Source organism: Lissotriton helveticus (assembly GCF_964261635.1).
Source record: "Lissotriton helveticus chromosome 1_1 unlocalized genomic scaffold, aLisHel1.1 SUPER_1_unloc_75, whole genome shotgun sequence".
Classification (NCBI taxonomy): domain Eukaryota; kingdom Metazoa; phylum Chordata; class Amphibia; order Caudata; family Salamandridae; genus Lissotriton; species Lissotriton helveticus.
The window spans coordinates 299,695-323,529 of NW_027611720.1; the positions used below are offsets into that span (position 1 = coordinate 299,695).

At 48.1% G+C, this 23,835-nt stretch overlaps 1 protein-coding gene across 1 annotated transcript in view; it reads left to right on the forward strand.

Annotated features, from left to right (window-relative positions):
- Positions 1-7,573: 7,573 nt before the first annotated feature.
- The window catches only part of LOC144806458 (uncharacterized), a 76,059-nt gene continuing 59,797 nt past the window's right edge, over positions 7,574-23,835 (forward strand). Inside the window, exons 1-2 of the mRNA XM_078672818.1 lie at positions 7,574-7,635; positions 8,182-8,635. Of these exons, the coding sequence (XP_078528944.1) occupies positions 7,574-7,635; positions 8,182-8,635 (516 nt within the window). The remainder of the gene's footprint in view (positions 7,636-8,181; positions 8,636-23,835) is intronic.

Consider the following 23,835-nt stretch of genomic DNA (forward strand, 5'->3'; position numbering starts at 1 on the left):
TGCCGACGTGTAGCATGTTCCCTCCCGCCTACCCGGGTGCCTCAAGCGCCAAGCATCCAACAGCCCCAATCCACGCATACCCTCACAAACCGCATCAGCAGCCTTCTTCCACACACAGGGCCTGTCCTGTTTTTTGTCCAACTCGCTATCCAATGTGACATTCAAATCCCCTCCACATAGCACAGCTGACGGGGGGAGCTGATAAATTTTGTTCCAGAGTGTAACATAGAAGGTAGGATCATCCACATTTGGCCCGTACACGTTAAGTAAAGTGACCAAGGTCCCGCACAATTTACCATGTACAATGATATATCGACCATCCTGGTCAATATCTTCATGGATCACGTCAAACGGAACATTCTTCTTAATTAGGATCATCACCCCTCGTGCATAAGAGGAATAGGCCGTCGCCAGCCGCACCCCCGCCCACTGCTTACCCACAATTTCGGCTGCTTTCCCACGTAGGTGCGTTTCCTGAAGAAAAGCTACCTGTACCCCATGCCTATTCAGGAACGCTAACATCTGTCTAGTCTTCTGAGGCCTATTTAATCCTCGCACATTCCAAGTAACACAAGAGAGCTTACCCCCTTTATCCATATTTCCAGATCTTCAATTTACTTAACAGCCAGTAAACATTTCCCAACCTTCTCCCAAATGTCCAGTAGCCACCGCCCAGCAATCCAGTAATGTCACGAATCTCCACACAAGCCCAACAGTACACATACCTACACTGCTCCAAATACCTTTTAGACCCCACATTCCTCCCATTGTTGACCAGAAAACACATCAACCCTGCCCCAATCGGCAACCAATCCAGCCCCACCCCACCACCCACTTCAGCATCCCCAACCTGCCAAAGCCATCCCCTTCCCTCCCCCCGCACAAAACCCAACATTGCATTCAAATGTGTGTGGGGAACTCCCATAGTCGGGGGCACAGAGGCACACAACTCCCGTCAGCGAACTAACGAGAGTGCAGACCATACTCACCATTGACAACCCCAGCCCTTTCACCCCACCTGTTTAGCTATATGAACAACAGTCAGCAGCTACATATCAAGATACCGCCATAGGGCTCTCATCTTACACATTCGAGGCACCACATAAGTACTATTAAATGAGAACAGCGGCACAAGCAACCAATATAATATGCGTACACGTCCCCCATCGGCCACGGCGTCCATGCAGCAACCCAATAATCCCAGCAGTAGAGAGGGCCCAGATTAGAGCACATGATGCGTGGCAGACGTCTACAGCATGGGCCATCAAACCTCTCACATGCCACCACTCACGGTCTCGCCTATGCACAATGCCTCTGACAGGTCGTCCAAGATATGGGCATCATTTACAAACAAAATGGTCAAACAGTGCGCATGAGAGCAGGATATCTTGTCCGTGTAGCACACTCAATCAACTGTGTACACCTTGCTAAACCACGTCACCCTGCCCATCATCTTCCCCATCTCGGCGTTCAATCGAGTCTCTTTTTCGCTTTTTCTGCTTTTTTGCGTAGTCCATGGCCGCCTTAGGAGAAGTAAAAATTTTGTTATCTGATGGGGGCCCTATCCGAAGTCGTGCAGGGTACAACATGGCGTACTGGACGCCCTCGGCGCGTAAAAACTGCTTCACTGTGGTAAATTCTTTCCTCGCCGCTTGCACCGCCATGGTGAAATCAGGATAAAACTCCAGTTTGTTACCCTGGTATTCAATAATGCCCTTTTCCCTCGCCAGGCGCAATATGACATCCCGGTCTCTATAGTTCAGGATACGTGCTATAATAGGACGCGGCTGCGCCCCAGGCACTGGACGCTTCGCCAGAGACCGGTGGGCGCGCTCCACAATGAAGACTCGTGACAACTGTTCCGCCCCAAATATTTCCACCAGCATGCGCTCCATGAATTCCTCCATCCGGCCAACATTTGTAGATTCTGGCAGGCCTGTAACGCGTATATTGTTCCTTCTGGACCTCCCTTCCAACTCCTCATTCTTCGCCTGAATGACCGCTAGCACCCTCTCCATATTAAACACTTTAGTCGTGACCGTAGTGAGCCCATCTTCCGTGGCAGACACTCTCTGCTCCATTTCCCCCATCCGCTCATTCTGGCGGTCAAATTGAGTCGCCATGTGATCTAGCCGATGGTTAACTGACTCCATGGTGCCTTCTATAGACTGAAGCGTTTTCTGCATGGCCACCAACGTAGCTTCGAGGCTCGGGGTGCCCCCAACTGCCCCCCCTTGCTCAGCGTCAGGTGGCACCTGCGAAGATGATGGCGCCGTTTTTTTAGCCTCAAACGTGATCTTCGGTTGATTTCTTTCCGTCCTGCCCATGGTGTCTAACTGAGCAGTGCCCCTGCCCTATCGCCTCTGCTATTCAGGAAGAGCCCTGCAGAAAGTGTCCCCTGTAGTCTCAATGGGTGTAGTAGCGGCCCTGTCCCGCAGAATAGTCCGGTGTCCCCGCAGGTAATGCCAGACTGAGATATAAGCAGCAATGGCGCCCGTCGGCGTTTTCGCGCCCAAAAGGAAATGTATCCTACTGCCCAGAGGAAGGTCATATAGTGCGCTTAGTGGCCTCCCCTCCTGCCATGGACCCCAGCGCCGTCTCACCACCGCTTGCCAGACCCCCCTCTGTGTCCCCGCCGGCCGCAGCTCGCACAGCGCGGCCCCGAGAGGCCCAGCGCCGCCTCCGCAGCCCCGGGCTCGCTCAGTTCCCCGCCCCACTCACCGCTACCAGCAGGGCCGGGCTAGGCTGTTCGCTCCTCATGCGCCGCACTTTTCAGCCCCGTCCAGCGCCGTCGCACCAGGCTCCAGGCGTTGCCGTCTTCGACTCCCTCCGCAGGCAGTGAAGGAGACTCCCGGCCCGTTCAGGTGCGGGGCAGGCGCAGGAAGGAAGGACGGGTCTCTCCAGGCGCGAACCCGGCGCCGAGCAGAATGTCTCCGGAGGCGTCTCCGCTAACTTTCAATGAGGGGGAAGCAACCGCGTCGGGGTCCCGGGCACTGCAGAGGCTGTTCCGCTTCCAGTTGGGGCTCAAGTAAGGCGGGATATGTAGGATGTTTAGCAAATATTAGATGGTCTCGGCGGAGCCTCACCGATGTGCGGCCATCTCGCTCGGCGCCCTCTAGCGCCCCCCAATGTAAGAAACGTTTTTAGTCACCTAATTCATACTTTTGTTGTAGGATCGTGAAGGACACAAGCGCCTGTCCCCTCCACACATCGCCCGGCCACTCTAAGCTAATCAATCCTCATTTTGTGAAGCCCTGCAATCCTCCCACTGCACTTAAGAGATCACCATCATACAGTGGCGTAATTTCAGTCAGCTTACCTTCTCAGCCTAAACACTTGGTAGCCTCTCTCCACACCCTTACCACTTTTTGGGCATGAGTAGATATGGTGCACTCATACTCTCTTAAATACAGCACCGGGGTGAGGTAACCTCTCTTGCCCATGGCCAATTGATCTACCCGGTAAGCAGGATCCTCACGGTCCGCAAAAACCCGGTTGTTGACTGACACCAGCTGCGTGACCCAGTTATACTTGAGAATGCTCCGGACCGCCAGTCTACCTTAATCTCCCCTCTACACCTTACTAAGCACGAAGTGCAACCATCCCACAACAGGAGCCAAAGTTCTCAGTCTACCTTTTGAAAGAAAATGTCTGGTGGGATCTTAAAGGATGGTTTTTGCACGATGTACAGGAGACCCTGGAGGGTCATCACTTTAAATAGGGCAACTCGGCCCAGTAAGGAGAGCGGGAGTGCCCGCAAGTGTGGGGCATCCCGTAATTTCTGGAGTATGTTCCTGCCTGTGGCTCCCTTGTAATAAACACGCCCAAATATTTATGGTTTAAATCTTTATTAGACAGAAGAAAAACAGGACCCTGAGCTCCCACGACAGAATTCAAAGGAGACCACAAGATCGCAATGTATAACATTACCACAGGCAAGAAACATTTAGCGGGTCCACAGAATCAACAAGAGAAGAACAAATGAAGAATTTCCCAAACTAACACCCCACCCGCCCCACCCGTCCCTTGTCTACCGAGAAACATAAAATTGGAAGGGATAAAGGGGAAGGCTACGCCCTGATCAGCGTCGTCTTGTATGAATTTTCGTGGAACTGTCACTAGGAATCTGCGTGTCTGGGATACGCAGTAGTCAAAGATATCTGGGGCATGTCAACTCTCGAAATTCGGACACCAGGAGGGTCAAGAAGGGTCGCCACAACTCAGGGAACTCCAACCCCCTAACAGCCAGTGTGAGTGTGAGTTTCTCCATACCCAGTATCATCCAAAGCCGTTGAAGCCAGCCGGAGAGTGTAAGGATTTGGGCAGTGCGCCAGGGGATCAAAATGTTCTGCAAGGGGGGCGTGGCCAAGATGGCGGCTTAGGTGGACGTGTTTTCCGGAGGCTCCCCGTCCTGGACTCCCAAGCCCTGCCTAATTCGCTGACCACCCTGCAGCCGGACCCGGGGCTTTGAGGCTAGGAGTGGGAGAAGGAGCAAGCCGCCGACGGGCGAAGAAAAGCACTCCACGTTACCGGCAAGCGGAGACGGGCAGCGAGAGCCTGGAGGTGCCCCGTCCCCCCGCACTTCACACGGGGCCGGGAGGTCTGCGGCGGCGCTACAACGCCAGAAGAGGCCGTCAGGGCTGCCCTGGGCGCTTGCGGAGGTCCGCTGGGAGTTGGGCCCCGTTTGGTGACTGTGGACCGAGGGGGCGACACGTGCAAGAAGCTGCCGGGGTGCCCGGCCGCGAGCAACTACGTGAGGCCCCAGCTGCGGCCTGGTGGCCGGAGGTGGGCAGCCCGGCCCCCGGCCTGGAGAGACTGCTGCCTGCCGGAGGTATGTGATCGGAGCGGTCTGGGACTGACACGGGCCGGCTCCACTTAGGATCCACTGGTGAGCGGCGGGCCGGGGGTGCCATTGCGAGGCCTAGCGGGTACTGCTAGGGCGGGCCCCGGCTGCGGCTTAGCGACTGAGAGTGCACAGGCCCGGAGGCCACGGCTGTGTCGACGTGGGACCTGAGGGCCGGAAGCGAGGCCATAACCACCGGGGGTGCGACGTGGCTGACACCACAGGGGGCACCCGGTATGGGACGTGGAGGCACGGGCCTGAGAGCAGGAAGGGCCGGCTAAATTGGAGAGCTTGGACGCGGCGTGGGCTGTGAGGAGGCAGCCTAGCTAGGGGATCTGTGCAAGAGCCCGCGTGGGGTCCCCTCGCCCCGGAGAAGGAGCACAGGCTGGGCTGAAAGGGGGTCCTGCTGGCGCCGTGACCCGGCGTGGTCCATCCCAGCGGCATCGAGCGCCCAGCAGTCGGAGCACTCTGCGGCCAGGAGGCGGAGGTGGGGGTGAACGAGCCCTGCAGCGTCCTGCGGCCCAGGACAGGATCGGAGCCCTGAAGGTCAGGGAAGAGGGCCTGCAGTGGACCCACGGCTCACGGCGGTGACCCAGGGACGGCCAACGCCTCTGCAGCGGACTGTGAGTGGTGAGCCCCCATCTTCGGGGGTGGGGTGGCAGCCGGAAGGCGCGAAGGGCCTGGAGACACTGGAAGCCACAGGGGAGACGCGAAAGGCCTAGGGGCACTGGACCGCTGACGACTCGCCACGTTACCTGATCGAGCTGGGCTCCTGGTGCGGCCATCGACCCAGACGACCCGATTGCACCCCCAACAAGCAAGCGCAGAGCCAGGCGGTGGTGGAGTTGCTAGGGAGAGGGAAGATGGCGACCATCAACCGCAAGGGGAACCGCACTATCACTGACTTGTTGTCAAAAGGGAACCCCAAGCCCGAAAAAAGCCCAGACAAGCTGACTCAGGGGCCCCAGACTAAGGGGAATGACCGGGATGGGGGTGAGGCCCCGGCGACCAAAGCCTTCATGGAGGCACTCTTCAACTCTCTCAAGGAGGACATTCAATCCCTTCGACAGGACATGGTGGGGGAATACAAGGAACTCCGCCGCGATGTTGATGACCTAGGGGAACGAGTGGCGGCCAACGAGCTTTCCGGACAAGCTAGGAGCGAAGAGGTGGAATTTCTCCGACAGGAAATTGTCCGACTTAATGACCAGCAGACTGACCTCCAGTCTCACACGAAGGACCTAGAAAATCGTTCCAGACGGAATAACATCAGAGTTCGGAACGTGCCCTCCTCGGCTGAAGGGGGAGATGTTACAAGCTATTTACAAGGCCTGTTCCGGGCAGTCCTCGAGGAGGGAGATGACTTCGAGATCCGCATCGATCGAGCGCACCGGTTGGGCCCGGCACGCAGGTCCCAAGGGCCTCCCCCGGACATCCTTGCTTTTCTGCCCGATTACATCTTAAAGGAACGCATCCTGAAGGCGGCACGCCTCAAACAGCCCATTCAATACCAAGGCCACGCTCTGGAACTCTTTCAGGACCTCTCAGTGATCACGCTACAGAAGAGGAGATCCTTCAAACCCGCAACTACATTCCTGCGCAATGAAGGGGTCCAGTATTCCTGGGGTCACCCCTTTAGACTGATTTTCCGTTGGAATGGGACCCTCCACCAATTGCGCTCCCTGAGAGACACCTGTTCAGTGCTCGGGATTCCTTACGAGGAGCCCCAATCAGGCTTTGGAGGCAGTGGAGACTCGACGGGGTCTCCGCCCTCATCCTCTCAAGCGACGAGCGACGGCTGGCAGAAAGTTCGACGCGGCCGATCATCGCGGAAACCGCTCAAACCTGACTTAAAGACAATGGAACAGGAAAAGGCGGCAGCGATACAAGAAGTCTCCAAAGATACAGGTGCTGGTCCATGAGGTCCGGTAAGGGGGTTATACACAGCTATACACAGCTACCTGTAGAGCGAGGGGTGGGGAATGGGGCGGGAAGTCTCGAACCGTCGGGGGGGGATTGAGTGGTGATGTGATGCTGCACTGTGGCTCCCGGGGCCTTCCACTGGGTGTGGAGCGGGGGTGGGCGGGGGGCCTCACCGAGGCAGTGTTGAAAGAATGGCCCTGGGGAGCTATCTCGGAGCCTTTGCCGGACGAGGTGGGGTGGGTGGACGGGACATGAGGATTGCAGAGATGCCCCGGTTTGGGAGGGTGGGGCAGGGGATGGCATTTACGACGCGGTGGCCAGGTCTCGTTCCTAAATGCCTATAACTATCGGGACCTGGAATGTTAAGGGCCTAAACTCCCAGCAGAAGCACCAGAAAGTGTAGAAGTATGTGCTAGACCAACACTTAGATGTTGTCGCTTTGCAGGAAACGCATCTACTAAAGTCGGAAGACCACCGGCTCAAGCACAAGAAGTACCCCCTTATATATAAAGCCTCTGCGACCACTAAGCAAAAAGGGGTGGCGCTGCTGTTTAGTCCGGCCGCGCAGTTCGAACCGATGTGCACACAGTGTGACAAAGACGGGAGGTGGCTAATGGTCAAGGGCCGCTTAAAGGGTAAAGTGTGCACTCTGGTGTCAGTTTATGCCCCCAATACTGGTCAAAAGAGTTTTCTGCTAACACTTCTGGGTAAGGTGACAGACTTTGCCGAGGGTCCTGTTTTCCTTTTGGGAGACTTAACCTTGTTTGGCATCCAACACTAGACAGTACACACACTAGAAGATCTGACATGGGCCTATTCCCGGACTCTATCCAGGCACAGATTGAGGACATGGGGCTTCTAGACAGCTGGTGAGTGGCACACCCGGACACTCGGGATTTCTCGTTCTATTCCCATATACACCACACCTACTCACGCCTCGATTACATCTTTTTTAGTCAGTCCCTACAGGGCTCCTTGCAGGATGCAAAGATCCTCCCCATCTCCGTATCTGACCATGGGATGTACACTATTTGTTTAACCTGGCTGGGTGGTGCCCCGAAACCGGCGCGATGGTATTTCCCGGAAGCATTAGTGAGGGACAAGGAATCATGCACGCAACTGAGGGAGGCAATTGGGGAGTTTTTCTCCTTCAATAACCCGGAGGAGACCTCTGAGTATAACACCTGGGACACGTTTAAAGCGGTTCTTAGGGGTAAATGCATTGCGCTTCACTCGGCCCTTAATAAACAGCGCGCTAGAGAACGGGAAGGCCTAGAACAGGAGCTATTGAATGTCGAACAGGTTCACAAGTAGAAGCCCACCAGACAGACACTGCGAGCACTCACGGCCCTTAGAGGCAAATTGCGAGCCATATATAACAACAGAGCGGAGTTCACCCTCCTCAAATTGCGCAGCCTAGCCTACACGCAGGGGGACAAAGTGGGGAAGCACCTGGCCAGGCAGTTGAAGGATAAACGGGAGAGGGAAAATATCGGGGGCATACGAGATGGGGCGGGGAACCTACAGCACAGGGATGAGGACAAAGCCGACCTCTTTGGGGAGTTCTATGCATCACTGTATACAGCTGATACCCCTGACGCTGACCGTCAGAGCGCCTTTTTGCGGTACCTGCCCGTCCCACAGGTGCCCACGGAGTGGAACGAGGTCCTCGTGGCCCCTATCACCCTAGAAGAAGTCCTAGCGGCTATCAAGTCGCTCAAGGCCCATAAGGCACCGGGGATAGATGGGTACACCGCAGTCTTCTATAAGACCTTTGCCACCGAGATTGCACCCCACCTGGTCAACCTATTCAATTGTATGGCCGCGGAGGGCAACTCAGCGGCCTCCATGAACGAGGCGGTGATCTCGGTAATCCCCAAACCGGGCAAAGACCCCTTCCTCTGTGCCTGATACAGGCCCATTGCCCTCCTTAAAGTGGACGCCAAACTTTACTCCTCTATACTGGCCAAGAGACTGGGCGACCTTATGCCGCTTATCATACACCCCGACCAGTCTGGCTTTATCAAAGGGAGGCAAACTCACGACAACACCAGGCGCATCGTCCATTTAATAGAGAAGGCCAACAAATTCAAAATACCTGCAGTGTTGATCGGTCTTGACGCCGAAAAAGCGTTCAACCGTGTGGATTGGAGCTTCCTGTGGTTCAGCCTGAGGAGGTTTGGGTTTTCCACCCAATTCATTACAATGCTCCAGGCCAACTATAGGCACCCGTGCTCTGGGGTCTCGGTCAATGGGGTGCAATCGACCCCCTTTGGTCACACTAGGGGGACGAGGCAGGGTTGTCCCCTGTCCCCCTTACTCTTTGCCCTCAGCATAGAACCCCTAGCTATAGCGGTCCGGGAGCACCAAGGGATAGAGGGTCTCCCCTTCACTGGTGAGGCCCACAAAATCTCGCTCTTCGCGGACGATGTCCTCCTCTCCCTGTCCAATCCGATGAGTTCCCTCCCGCATTTACAAGAAGTGCTCACCTCCTTTGAGGGGGTGGCAGGCTTCAGAGTCAACCTGGCCAAATCCTCCATACTTAACCTAACTCTCTCTCGAGCTGAGGCCTCGCAGCTTCGAGCGCTCTCTCCGCTGGACTGGGCACCCTCCTCCTTACAGTATCTAGGGGTCCAATTGACTCCCAAGATCGATCAACTATATGCGGCCAATTTCCCTGTTCTCCTCACCCGCCTCCAACGGGAACTGTTCCGCTGGAAGCCGCTTTTCCTCTCCTGGTTGGGTCGCATACATGCCATCAAAATGACCCTCCTACCCAAACTACTCTATTTATTCCAAGCACTCCCTATAGAACTGGAGGAGGACTTCTTTGCACGTCTCAAGACCATGATCCTAAAGTTTTTGTGGCAGGGGGGAAGGGCACGTTTCTCCTTTTATATGCTATGGCGACCACAGCGAGAGGGGGGGGCGGGACTTCCAGACCTTTGCCTCTATTATAAGGCGGCTCAACTGCGCATCCTGGTTGAATGGGCACAGATGGAATCAGAAAAGCATTGGCTCCATATGGACCGCAGCGTTGCAGGCAGAACTATTTGGGATTTAATATGGCGCGCTAAAAAGACAGACCCCTGAATGCGTACATCAGCACCCCGAAACGCACCACCCTTAAAGTCTGGGACACCGTGGCTGAGAGGGAGGGCTGGACGTCCTTCCCGTCGCCGCTTACCCCAATCCACTTCACCTCTTCCTTCCCACCAGCGCTCCGAGAGGGGCCGTTCGATGCCTGGAGGACGGGCGGATGTCTCGCACTCACACACCTGTTCCACAACTACGACCCACTTACTTTTGACAATTGCAAGAGAGACTACGGGGTGGGAGACCGGGAGCTCTACCATCACGCGCAACTCCTTCACTGGGCCCTGAGTCCGCAGGTCAGGAAGGGAGCCACTAGACCTCTTACCACATTCGAGTTGTTCTTGCTCAAGGCTAAATCTATGAAAGGGGCTATCTCGACACTGTATAAACTACTGCTCTCCACAGAGACTGCACCACGGCCACGCTTTATGTCTTGGTGGGAGGGATTGGCTCAGCGGGACATTGGGGAGGAGGAGTGGAAACACCTGTGGGCAGACATCTTTCGCTTTAACCGCTCCACGAAACTGAGGGAGGCACACATGAAGGTAATGGCGGACTGATACTTGTACCCAGCTAAACTGGCTAAGATCTTCCCAGGGGCCACAGATAGGTGCTGGAGGGGGTGTGGACTACTAGTTGACTTCCAACACATATGGTGGGACTGCCCCTCCATTAGGCCGTTCTGGGAGGAGATTCTCGCTCAGATAAAATCCATTTTAGGATACCCGGTCCCGGTTACGATGGCGGAAGCTCTTCTGGGCCTTCGGGACCCCCAGCTAGAACACCAAACCAGAGCCGATAAAAGAATTATGTGGTTATGCTTGGGGGCTGCTAAACTAGCAATAGCTAATGCTTGGAAACAGAGGGAGGCACCGGCGATGTCACTGTGGCACGCCCGCCTGTGGCAGCTGCTCAGCCTGGAACGCATGTCCGACATTTCCCGTGAGGACTTTAAGAACTTTGAGTACCGCTGGGGACCACTGGTCTCGTTCCTCTCTAAGGGCCTCCCATCTGCGGTGTGCCCCTCTACTATCAGGGCCTTGCACTTGTTCCAGTTTTAAGAAGGCCTCGAGGGCTGACGCGCTACTGAATGGCACTTTCACCACTGGGGGGCGGGAGAGGGTGTTCGGGGGGTGGGGAGGGAGAGTTGAGGGTTCTGGGGTTTCTTTGTTACTGTTCGTATACGGATAAAATGTTCACCATTAGCTGTCCTGGAACACTGGGGACGCGCCACTGGCGGAGGCTCTCGCTGGTATGGTTGGAGCTTTGAGGTTGGGAATACCTGTCATGCACAGGGGTATTGTGATGTACCAGGGCACTTGGGGTTTCTCCCTTCTGGACTCTGCTGAGACTCGTCCCTGGCAGCTCACGCAATGACTGTTATAGACTTACTGTGCATGGTCCAGAGGTGTCTTGCGTTGTGGGGACGTATTGACCACTTCCCTTAGCCATACTGCGAATGCGATGCTCCTTGTCTTATGGGCCCCTGCGTGGGCATGTTGGCGGATTGTGCCCTGTTTTTTTTTTTAATGTGGACAACAATAAAATCTGTTTACAAAAAAAAAAATTTCTGCAAGGCCTCCCCTTTGGCAATTGCTATTGGTCGTCCCCTTCGGGATTTAAGTGGATACATCAATGGGTTAGGCAGGCCCAGGAGGATATAGGAGGGAAAACGAGGGAGCCGAGTTTCTAAGTGAAGATCTATTTCATCCAGTACTTGGGACCAGTATGGCTGTATGTGGGTGCAACTCCAGAGGATGTGTTCCAATGTTCCTTTCTCCCCGCACTCCCTCCAACAACAGATCGCTAAGTCGAGGGTCAAAGCGATAACACGCGCTTCGGCGTATTGTACCAGTTAGTAACTATCTGACTCATGAAAGTATGCCTTAATTTCATTGCCCTTGAATCATACTCTGGACAATAGTTGAGGGATAGGTCTAGGCATAGTCCTTGCAACACACAATAGATTTGCGTGCGGCAGATGCCAGAACTCAAAAGTCAGGGTACCAGATACAAGTAGGTGGTAACTCAGGGTAGGGGAAAACACCTGTTGTCTGTGGGAAGGAAATTCCCATCTCAAAAATATACATAAAAAAAAAAATTAGGATTCTTTTTTAAATATCTGTTTGGTGCCAGTCCATATGACTTTAATATCTGCCTTTGGGATTCTATGTTACAAGTCCATAGGGTACATGTATCCTTTGTGAGCTTAATAAAATGTTGGAAATTCTACAATTCCTCACTCCTAGATCCAAGTACTCTCAGGCTACCGTTTTACACTCTGCTCTGTCTGAAGAACAGCTCAACATTTTCAAAATTCTGCAATTCTGCATTGATATGGCTTGTAAATTATATTTGGGGAAATTTACATGTATTAACTATTTAATTTTAATACTATAGGTGATTGAAATTACGGACGAAGAAAGCAAGATTTAGCACCAGGCAACTGAATGTTAGTGCCATAAGAAGGATTATTTTGAAAAACTGAAGGACATCCAGCATTCTAAGTTTAAACAATTTCCAGAATCTAGGTGTGACGAGGAAGTGGGAGCTGAGGAAAGTACTATACCTGTAAGTGAAGTCTCTAATTTAGCATTTCATTAACCCAGAGCAAAGCCATATCTGTGCACACAGCATTAGAAATAATCCCAGAAAGACCAATCACAGCATCCTCATCTGAAATATTATCAGAAAGACAAATTACCTCAGCATGACAGAATAACGTTCATCTAAAGCATCATGTAATTTCAGAGAGGAAGCACACACTGCATAAAAGAAAGATATAACAAAAGGTTTCTTCTGTAAACCATCAAAGAAAAGACTCTGAAAGAAGACTCCGAAGCTGACACGTTAACAACCAAAAGATTGGAAAATCGCCTCTGTTCAACAACCATTTTTACCCAGTTACACAAGTTTGAGACTATCTGCCTCGGGATATAACACCTCGACCCACTCTGCTCTGGCGAAAACCTTAAAAATCCACCTTTTATTGTTTTCATGACTATCTCAGATTGTTTCTTTTTTAATGTGTACTGTTCTGTAATTCTATGTAAATCGCCTCAACATTATCTGTTGTGCAGGAGTGATATGTCAAAACTGATTAAATGAGCATTGTTGCGCTATAGCTAATGTAAATAAATCCTCGTCTTCAGAACTACACCTTACACCAAACATAGAAAGGGTAAAATTAACTGATGTTCTGCGACTGGTGAGCCACAATAGTACTGTGCATGTTCTAATGTTCTCACTTACTGCCATTAGGTCAGTGTAAAAAGGTACTTCTCAGTTTAATCATTAAATATCAGACTAACACCTTATCACTGCACTATAAGAATAGTTTTGAGAAATACTTCAGTCACAAAATAAGTTGCTGCCGGAGAGGCTATAACCAAAAGACTATTATCTGCTAGAAACATTTCGACAGGTGTTACAGGGCTGCTTCTAGACATATTTTGCTCAATTAAAGTGTTAAGAAGATTACACACAATTTCTTTTAGAGATAAATACTGAACATTATCTAAACAAGCCCGACTCTAAAATCGGGTTCACTCGTACCGTGGCATATAAGCAAGAGAAAACTAAATGTAACGCTAGTAATACACCTTATAAAAACACGTGCTGTGAGAACAAATTCAGTGTTCAAACCCACCTCAATCAAAGCAAAATAACCCAAGTTGGGGAAATAAGTTACCTGTGCCAAAAAAGATTCAGCCATCAATCTCATCTCACTGAATTTGAGAGAATGCACACTGGGAAAAACCTCTCTCAGTGTTCAGAGTGCCAAAAAAGTTTCAGCAGTAAATCTTATCTCACTGAGCATATGAGAATCCACACTGGGGAAAAACCTTATCAGTGCTCTGAATGCCAGAAAAGGTTTAGTATTAATTGGAGTCTATATCGACATGCATTAACCCACTCTGTGGAAAACCCTTATCAGTGCTCTGAATGCCCAAAACATTTCAAACTTAAATCATTTCTAACTGCACATTTGAGATTCCACACTGGGGAAAAACCTTATCAGTGCTCTGAATGCCAGAAATGTTTCATTGACAAAAACAGCCTCAAACGGCATACAAGAACCCACACTGGGGAAAAACCTTATCAGTGCTCTGAATGCCAGAAATATTACAATGCAAAATGCCATCTCACTCAGCATATAAGAACCCACACTGGGGAAAAACCTTATCACTGCATTGAATGCGACAAATGTTTCAGGGACAAACCTAGTCTCACTCAGCATATAAGAACCCACACTGGGGAAAAACCTTATCAGTGCTCTGAATGCCAGAAATGTTTCTGTGGCAAAGGAAGACTCACTAAACATACTAGGACCCACACTGGGGAAAAACCTTATCAGTGCATTGAATGCGACAAATGTTTCAGTGACAAACGCAGTCTCACTCGGCGTATAAGAACCCACACTGGGGAAAAACCTTATCAGTGCTCTGAATGCCAGAAATGTTTCAGTGACAAAAGAAAACTCACTAAACATACTAGGACCCACACTGGGGAAAACCCTTATCAGTGCATTGAATGCGACAAATGTTTCAGTGACAAACGCAATCTCACTCACCATATAAGAACCCACACTGGGGAAAAACCTTTTAGGTGCTCTGAATGCCAGATATGTTTCAGTGAAAAAAGACGTCTCATTCAGCATATAAGAACCCACACTGGGGAACAACCTTATCAGTGCTCCGAATGCCAAAAATGTTTCAGCCAAAAATCTAGTCTCACTGCACATGTGAAAATCCACACTGGGGAAAAACATTATCAGTGCTTTAAATGTCAGAAAAGATTCAGAGGTAGAGATGGTTACATGCACCATAAGAAAACTCACCATCAAAAATGATTCAGTGCTCCAAATGCCAGAAAAGCATCAATTTTAAACGCAATCTCACAGTACATGAGCAGACGCACACAGGGAAAAAACATTACCAATGTTGTGAATGCCAGAAATTCCTATTTAATAGGCACAGCCTCACTAACCATAAGCGACTCCATACTGATGAAAAACCTTATGAGTGCTCTGAATGCCAGAAAAGCTGCAGAGAAAAACGATATCTCACCATGAGAAACTCCACACTGGAGAAAATCCTTATGCCATAAAAGCTTGAATCTGAAAGATAGTGTTATGCTTCATGAGAGATCCCACTCTGGGGAAAAACCTTATGAGTGCTCGAAATGCAAGCAAAGTTTTGGTTACAAATTACTTCTCACTTGTCATGAGCGAACTCACACGGGAGGAAAAAGCCTTGTGTGTTCTGAATGTCAGATAAGGTTTAGTCTTGAATACAATGTCATTTCACAAGAGAGAATTCACACTGGACTAAAGCCTTATACAGGAGGGGAAAGCCAGAAACGTTATACTCAGAAAGGAGATTTCACTAAACATGAGAAATGCATCCACATGAGGTGAAAAGTGAGGCGTATCTTGAGTTGCAGAAAAGCTTCTAACAACCTTACTTTACATGAGAGAGCACATGTTGTAGTTGCAATAGGATTCATCAAGAAACTCTTGCAGGATAACTTAGGCTGCCCGCATGCAACCTCCAAAGAAATTTCAGGTCTTGAAAATGTTTTAATTGCAACAGAATCCACAATTTAAGTATCTGAAAGTTACAAAACTCTCAAGGTCTTTACTTCACACAGAGAAGTGTTAGTACTTGCAAAAAACAACTAATTACCCAAAAATTCACAATATTAATGCCTTAAATTTTCTCCACCCAGAAGGTTTCTACTCACCCTTGTTTCTTAACATATGACTGAAATCTATATTTTCATGATAAGATTAAACCTAGGCGGTGTTCCTCAATGAAGAACTCCGCAAAGTTTAAAAAAAAACTCTGCCGCTCTACGTGGAGTTCTACGAGCAGCATAGTGTGTTAGGGTCATGCCGTTCGTGGTGATTTTGATCTCCGATTGTTTGTCATGCCCTGTAAAATTAATCGTGAATGGCATCATGTGCAGCGCAAGAGGGTGCAGCTGCTTTACTCGAGCGGCAGCTTTGTCAATGCGAAGGAAGGTTTCTCAACGCGAGTGCTAGTGACCTGCCGCGACCTTTCGCGTTGAGAAATCCGACAACGAATCTCGCCAGGAAGTGGATTTTGCTCGCCAACTAGACCTTGGCGAGCGCGAGCAAGGAAAATCTCATCAGGAGGTGGATTTTCCTCGCTCCAGTACATGACGTTGAAGAGCGCGAGCGTGAAAAAAAACCTTGCTACGCTCCACGGTGCAGAGTTTTTAGGAACTCCGCGAGCTCCGCGGAGTACGCGAAACTCTGCAAGCGGAATTCACCACCCGGAATTAGATAATATACAACAGCAGGAAAACATAACAAACCAGTTACTTGCCTTCGGTAACGCTCTTTCTGGTGGATACTCCTTTACCTACAGATTCCTTACCGTGTGAATATTCCCCACATGCCAGACTGGATCCTCAAACTTTAAAGTAGTCCTGCTGCACACAGTAGGAAACATCATGCAGCTCAGTGTCACATCATCCTGCTCCAGAAGTGACAAGCGTAGACGCATAGAAGCACTTCCCATGTGCACTGTGAACAACTACAAAGGTCTGTGAGTTCATTATCTCACTGGTCTGTATCACATATGCAGGCCCTAGCCAGATATTAATTCACCATTTTTATCAAGATTAGAATTCAGATGAAGTCTTTTCAATTCCAAAAATTCTAATTGTGTTCTCAGCAGCAAGTGTATATATAAATCGTTGAGTGATGACTGCGCAGTGCTAAAGTTGAAAGTGATATGATAATAAAACAGTCCGATCCACATTTTGCACACAGAAACAGGGGTGTAAATACTTTTGTACAATACAAGTTAAGCAAAGGCGATTCTTAGAAGATATCATTTATATGAAATAGTCCCTGTATAGTCAATGTTTCAACCATTCCAGTTAATTACCATGGTCTTATCAGGATGGTATATCGCCGCTTCTCCAATATGATTCTCAACTATATTCAATACAACCCAGTAAGGATTCTTCTGTATTTCGGGGCAGCGTACCTGGGAGGAAGTCAAATTCAACTAAGCAGTTCCAGGGCCCGTTCGTCGGACCAAACAACTGCAGCCAGTGAATCCTCGGCTCGCTGTCAAACAAGTTCAAGTGTGACTCTTCCTGATGAGACCATCATCAGTGACTGTCTTGTCTGTGAGAAGTTGCACCAGCCATCCTGTGATGGTGGGCAGGAAGACATTCACCGCCAAGTGAAATGCTCGCAACTCCAACAGCTTGTTGTGGAGTTGGGTCCCTGCCTGTGACGAGGGTTCCCTAGTCTCTGTCTCTCATATGGCCTTCCCATCCCAGAAGTAATACATCCGTCGCCACTGTTAAGTCTGGGTGGAATAGGGAGAGGGGTCTGCCACTGGCATAATCTAATTCACTGGAGAAAATGTTGGGTACGGCCTACAATAGGGTGAGTAAGTGTCTGGAAGGACACAAAGAGGTTTTGCAGCTGCACCAGTTGTAGAGGCAGGTCACTCAGTGGCATGATGTCCTGGACATTGCCTTTGTGTGCCATGGCCATGAAAGAACTAAGAGACCTGTTGGGTTTGCAGCAGGGTCTGGCGCTGGCAATGTTCAAAAACACTACTGTAGCCAAAAGGGGAAGAGATTTGTGATGAAATTGCGTGGCGGAGGCAGACAGACCCAAGGAATCTGTCTGGGGCCTAGTCCGCTTTCTTGCTTAAAAGGTGAGAGCCATCGAATAGCTTGTCCATTAATGCTGCTCGGGTATCTTTAGAGAAGCATATAGATCTAATCCAGGCAATGCACCGAAGTTCCACACTCATGTCAATCGCCTGACCAAAGCAATTGGCTGTGTCCAAGTCACAACATAGTACAAACTTAGCTGCAACACATCTATCCTGAATAGCTTGTGTTCGTCGGCAGAGTTTAGGCCACTGTTTCCCACACGGCATGATTATATTTGGGAGCATTGTCATTCAGACCCTCCAGGATATAGCGATGTGCAAAAATAAATCGCCAGTTTTGTAACAAGCCTGCACTTTTCATAAAAATGCCAGTGAATGCTACCTCGTCCTTGCATTGAGCCAGCGCTCGCCAATGGGCCAATAAAAGGCCTGCCTGCTGTTTTGCATTCATCAATTATTTGATTTTGGGGATATTAAGTGTTTACAACAGGGGTCTTCAACCTTTTCTGAAGTGAGAGCTACTTCGGATCAGTGAAAGTCTTGAGCCACTTAAGGCTAATCATCTTGCACATTACCAGACAGTTTGTCAAGTAGGGCCTTTTAGATTGAAGACTAACCATCTGTCTGCGCCTTCCATGCCATGGTACTTCTATGATCTCAAGAAATGTAAAAGAAAATGTAGGCACCAACAGCAATGTTGGAGGAAGAGTTACAGCCTGTTGTTCAACACAGTTAAATCACTTTCATCCTTTGGTTATAAAAACTTAGCAACTCCCAGCCGAAAAGCTGTGATGAACTAACCGAATTCTATTTTCCAAAGTAAAAAAAATATTCCTGAATTTTAAGATAAAACCAGATAATCTTCAGGGACAGATACAGTGGGGTAACGTACGGTGAATAAACTAACTTTCCATTTCCTGGTAATGAGTACATTCACCCCACTTCCTGAAGAGAAAGTCTCTAATTTTATCAACACCATGAAATTTGGAGCCCTGCAGATTCTTGCCCTCCATTTAGTTTCAGCTACCTTTTCTGCTCATCTCACTTTGTTATTACAATGGTGCTCAAGTCTGGCTTGTTTCCAGATGCTTGGAAAAAGGCATTGATTTTGCCCCTTCTAAAGACTCTTTCCCTCGATCCCTCATATTGGTCCTTCCACTTCCTGCTAACATTTTAGAAAAGGACATGAATCAGGTAATCACCACCTTCTTTGAAAATATCCTGCTCAACATGAGTTCAGACCCTACTACTGTATAGAGTCGACCTTATCGGCAGTAACTGAAGAGATCAGATCCATTGTGGATAGAGGAGATTAATGCGGTCTTGATCCTATTGGTTCTAACAGAACTCCACCAAGCAGTCCAAGTCGGAAATGTCGTCTGGCGCCATGCTTTACAAATCTCCCTCCTAGCCAGCAAAATTAAGTAAAACACAAGTTTTTGTTGGGGCCCTATCGGGTCTGAAGCTCCCCCCAGTGCAGGAGTAAAACCAAATAGTATAAGAGTTGGGCTTACCTCCACGATGCGACCCAGGGCTCTAGAGATAGTCTTACCCACATTTGTCCCAAATTCTTGTATCTTGAAACAGGACGCGAATACATGGACATCATCTAATTCTGAAGGCCGCATCTCATACAGCTGGCTTCTCCACCTCCCTTTATCTTGCATAACTTAAGGGGAGACCAATAGATTCTATGGAGTGTAAAAAAGTGTTTTTTTCTCAGTGCAGCAGATTTAATCAGGGGGTAAAGAGTATCTAGAGATACTTTCCATAAAGTTTCCAACTCCTCGCTCGGCAAGTAGTTCTCCCAGATTCTATATGGTTGATCCATCTTTCTGTCTGTAGCTGCCAAAAGATGGTTATACCATTGCGCCACTTCTTTTTTCCTAGGAGCTAGATCCTGTAGTTCGCTTTCCATACTGCTATCCTCTATAAGTGGCCAGCTTTCCTTCTTACAGCAGGACGAGAGCTGATAAAACTTGAACCTGGACAAAGTACAGTTAGTAATATGGTTCCAGTATTCCCAGGAATGGCATTTGTCACCCAGTACAATGTCTCTCTAATATACAACTCCTGCCTCTTTTAGTGGGTAAGCAAGAGAGTCCAAAAGACACTCCACTGTACCAGGAGGATCCCAAACTGGCGCCCAATCACTATAATAGGATAGTCCTAACAATTTCGGCAGTCCGACCACAACCTAGCCGCCAAACGCAGGGTCTTTAAACACATTTTTTTAAAGAATTTACGAGAGTTGAACTTGTACATGAAACCTAACTCCTCTTCCCCTACTAACATGGCTTTAAACATGCAGCCTATCAACGAACTGTCCGGAGAGAGCAATAGCATTCTACAGTTCTTTAGTTGATAAGCCCAACAGTACAGCTGGAAGTCTGGTAGGGCCACCCCCCTCCCTGGAGTTTGCGCCTTAATTTCTTCCAGGATAACTGGATCGCTTTACTTGCCCCAATAAAGGAAGATATCTTGCCCTGGATTTTAAGAATATCAGATTTTCCGAATTCTAAAGGAACGTTGTTAAAAAGGTAAGCGTATTTTGGGAGGACACACATCTTGATGAGATTAACTCGCCCATACAATGAAAGTGGGATGCTCTGCCATCTTTTTAGTAGGACATTGACCTCTTTTGAAACTCTATCTAGATTAATCTTGGGGATTAGGGCGGGGTCCTGAGATATTATAACTCCTAAATATCTAAGTTCCTTAGCAAAATTCCCCTCCTGATCGGTTATGTTCCAGGCCATAACCTCGGTTTTCTCATTGTTTATCTCATAACCTGACAGGCTTCCAAAAGTTTGGGTTACAGCTCCAAGCTCTGAAAGTGTAGTGCTGACATTGGATGATAGAAGGATCAGGTCGTCAGCATACAGTGCTAACTTTCGTTTCGTACAAACCCATTTATTTAAAAAGGGACAATCTTCTGATTCAGCCTTACGCTCTGAGCTAGCGGCTCTGTATATAAATCAAATAAGATGGGGGAAAGCGGGCAGCCCTGCCTAGTTCCACACCCTATCTTAACTATCGGGAAAATATTGCCATTAACCAGAATCTGGGCCCGAGGGGATTTATATATTTCTTTCAACACTTCCCTAAAACTATCAGCAAAACCAAAAACCTTAAGAACCCTATTCAAAAGGTTTCAGTTCCCCCGGTCAAAGGCCCTGGCTGCATCAACAGTAATGATTGATAGACGGAGACCCTGCGACGAAGCAAAGTCAATCGACCCAATTAAGGTATGTATTAAATCAGACATCTGCCGGCCTTGCAAGAAACCCTTTTGATCCGTGTGAATTATTTGCCCAACAACTTTCCTAAACCGGGCATTCAGAATTCTAGCAAATACTTTATAGTCAACATTTAGCAAAGAAATTGGGCGGTATGACTGACATTGTGTTGGGTTCTCCCCTGGCTTCAAAATCAGTGCAATAACTGCATCACTCCAAGAGTCAGGCAGGGGAGATGTACCTTCTAAGATCCCATTAAACAGTTTTAGCCAGACCGGGATAATCTCCTCCCTCAAAATCATCCGAAACATTATCACTAATTAGGAAGATAACAACAAGTGGTCATGTGATGCTTGCTGGAATGGGCAGTGTTTAATTAGAAAGTGGATTGAATTCAAGTTTAGGTGACAATTTTGCAAAAGCGTGTGGATTTTGTATATATTTAAAATTGTTGATCTCCAAAAAGGTCTAAACCAATAAATCGAATAGAAATTTAAGTTTATCATTTGAATCCTATTGTTGGAAAATATGTGATTTTGAACCCCATGAGGCGGTTCCTTTCCAGAAAGCATTCAGGTTGTAATCATGAGTCAAATAATGCTGAGGAGGTTAAAATATTCAAATTGAATTCTAATTGCACATGAAATGTTCATTGTTCAATATATTTCTCTTAGTATTTTAATGTGAGGACTTTATTGCTTAAGGAAAATAATTAGTATTTGTTTTTCTATTTGTAGGAAGCATTACAATAATGAAATCACTGTATCCCACCTTCTTTGTTTCCTTTCCTGTTCTTTATGAACGTTTCTATTTTTGAACTTTAAAGATTGCCCGAAATTAAGAATTGTGCTCTACATAACTTTGTTGTGTTACAGTATGTTGATTTTTATGTACTACTTTTGTCTCTTATGTGTATGGCAACTGATGTTTTGTTTTGCTTTAATAATCAGCTTATGTTGGGTTTTATTAGTCAATAAAATGTTTCAAACACAACAAATGGTAGTTGATATGTATTTACAACTGCAGCATTTTTATTGTATGGGCACTTTCAAAGGGGCCAAAAATATTGTCTGTGGGATGACGGAGGACCACATTGGCATCAGCAGGGAGAGAGTTGGGCAGGTAATTGGGGGTATATGTAAGGTTGGAAGTAGGGGGAACAAAGCATATTCAATGTGTGGACTGTGACTCCTGGAGTGGAGGAACAAGAACGAGTGAGGAAAAAAACTCTGCTCTGTGAAATTCTGCTTGCTCCGCAGAGTGTGGAAAACTGCATACTTCGCAAACTGAGCGGAGCTCACTGCCCAGACTTAATTAAAAGGATATTTTAAACCATCTCCTAATTCCATGACCCTAACAAGGAGCTTTATCGTCAGTCTCGTTCTTCTGTATGGGCACAGAACTACTTAGTGACTTGCAATATCTGTATAATGTATGACAGAAGGTACTTTCCCCCTTGTGTAGCCTGCTTTAGATGTTTTTCACTGGGTGCTATCGGAGACCATCAACACTCGTGGTGCACTAACACCATAGCATTTATGTATCACAGATTTATCCTCTGACGTAATAGGGCGATTTACATAATGAGGATAGGAGCCTGGTTATTCCTGGTCACAGAGTGCCACCATGTTCTTTACATAGAGAAGAGAAATGGGAAAGGCTGTTCTCGATTATAAAGGGCCCCACACCTCAGCTTGGTTAATAAAAGTATAATGATTCTGGTTGCAGACGGCACACAATCTTGTTTACACGGTGCGGAGTCACATTAGCCTGGTGCTTGTGTACATATGCACAAGCGAACCGAGTTACAGATGGTACACAGACTCATTTACATACAAGACTGGTGGCTCCTGCTTAGAGACGGCACACTAGCGTGTTTACAAAGGGAGGAGGATAGGAGCCTAGTGCTCCTTTACATATATGGGAGATGTGAGCTTGGTGGCGCCTGGTTACAGACGATGTACAGGAGCTTTAAACAGGGAGAGGAGCTAGGTGATGAAAGAAAGCCAGGGTCTGGCTATCTGCAGCGTGATGGATATTCACTCCAACCTCCATGAAACATGTTTTACAGAATGTTCTTGGCTCCCCGTTGCCAACCATATTCCTGCTGACATCTGAACCCGGTCATGTGGAGTCTGGTGTTACCTCTGTCCACTTTCAACTCTCTATATACCGATCCGTAAATACCACAGACCCTTCCAGCCCCAGCTCCAGCTGGTTACAAGCTCCACACGAGGAACAGGAAGACCTTATAAGAGATCATGTTTCTCTTCCAGGGGATCCTCATCAATAGTCATAAGCATTAGAATATTCCCGCCCATGTGCGGGACCCCGGAAACACTATATTATATGTGCCCCACATATATATATACTCATATATATATTCACAGAAAAAACCATAGGTTATAGACCATATATAGTTAGGAATTAGCATTTACAAAACCTTGAAAATTCACTGAAAAAACCATAGGTTATAGACCATATATAGTTAGGAATTAGCATTTAAAAAACCTTATTTTACTCACACAAAACCATTGAAATTCCATATATAGTTAGTTGCACTAACTATATATCGCGCACCCGTAATCCACTGCTGATGATGTCACATATTACATCATTCATGACATGGTCAGTGACATCACTGATGACATCACTGATGACATCTCAAATGACATCACTGATGACAACATCCAGTGATTATGTGTTTCTGTAAAGTTTAAATATGTTTTACATATTGAAGAATGAGTGGATGTATAAGTGTCTCAATGAAGGTTTTAGTAGGTGCGTGATTGACTGTATGAGTGAGTGATTAAATGCGTCTTACTAAATGCACGGGTTAGTGACTAAACTGTCTGAAAGTGTGCATCAGCATGTCTGTTGTTGTGCAAGCTGCTGCATGTGTTGATCAGTAGCTATATAAGTAGCTATATGGCTTATTGATTGGTTGCACAAGTATTTGTATGGGAGACTGAGTGTGTGTATGACTGGCTGGGAGGTGTGTGACTCTGTGCAGATCAATGTGTACTTGTATCAGTGATTCTATAAGAGAGTAAGTATGTGTTAG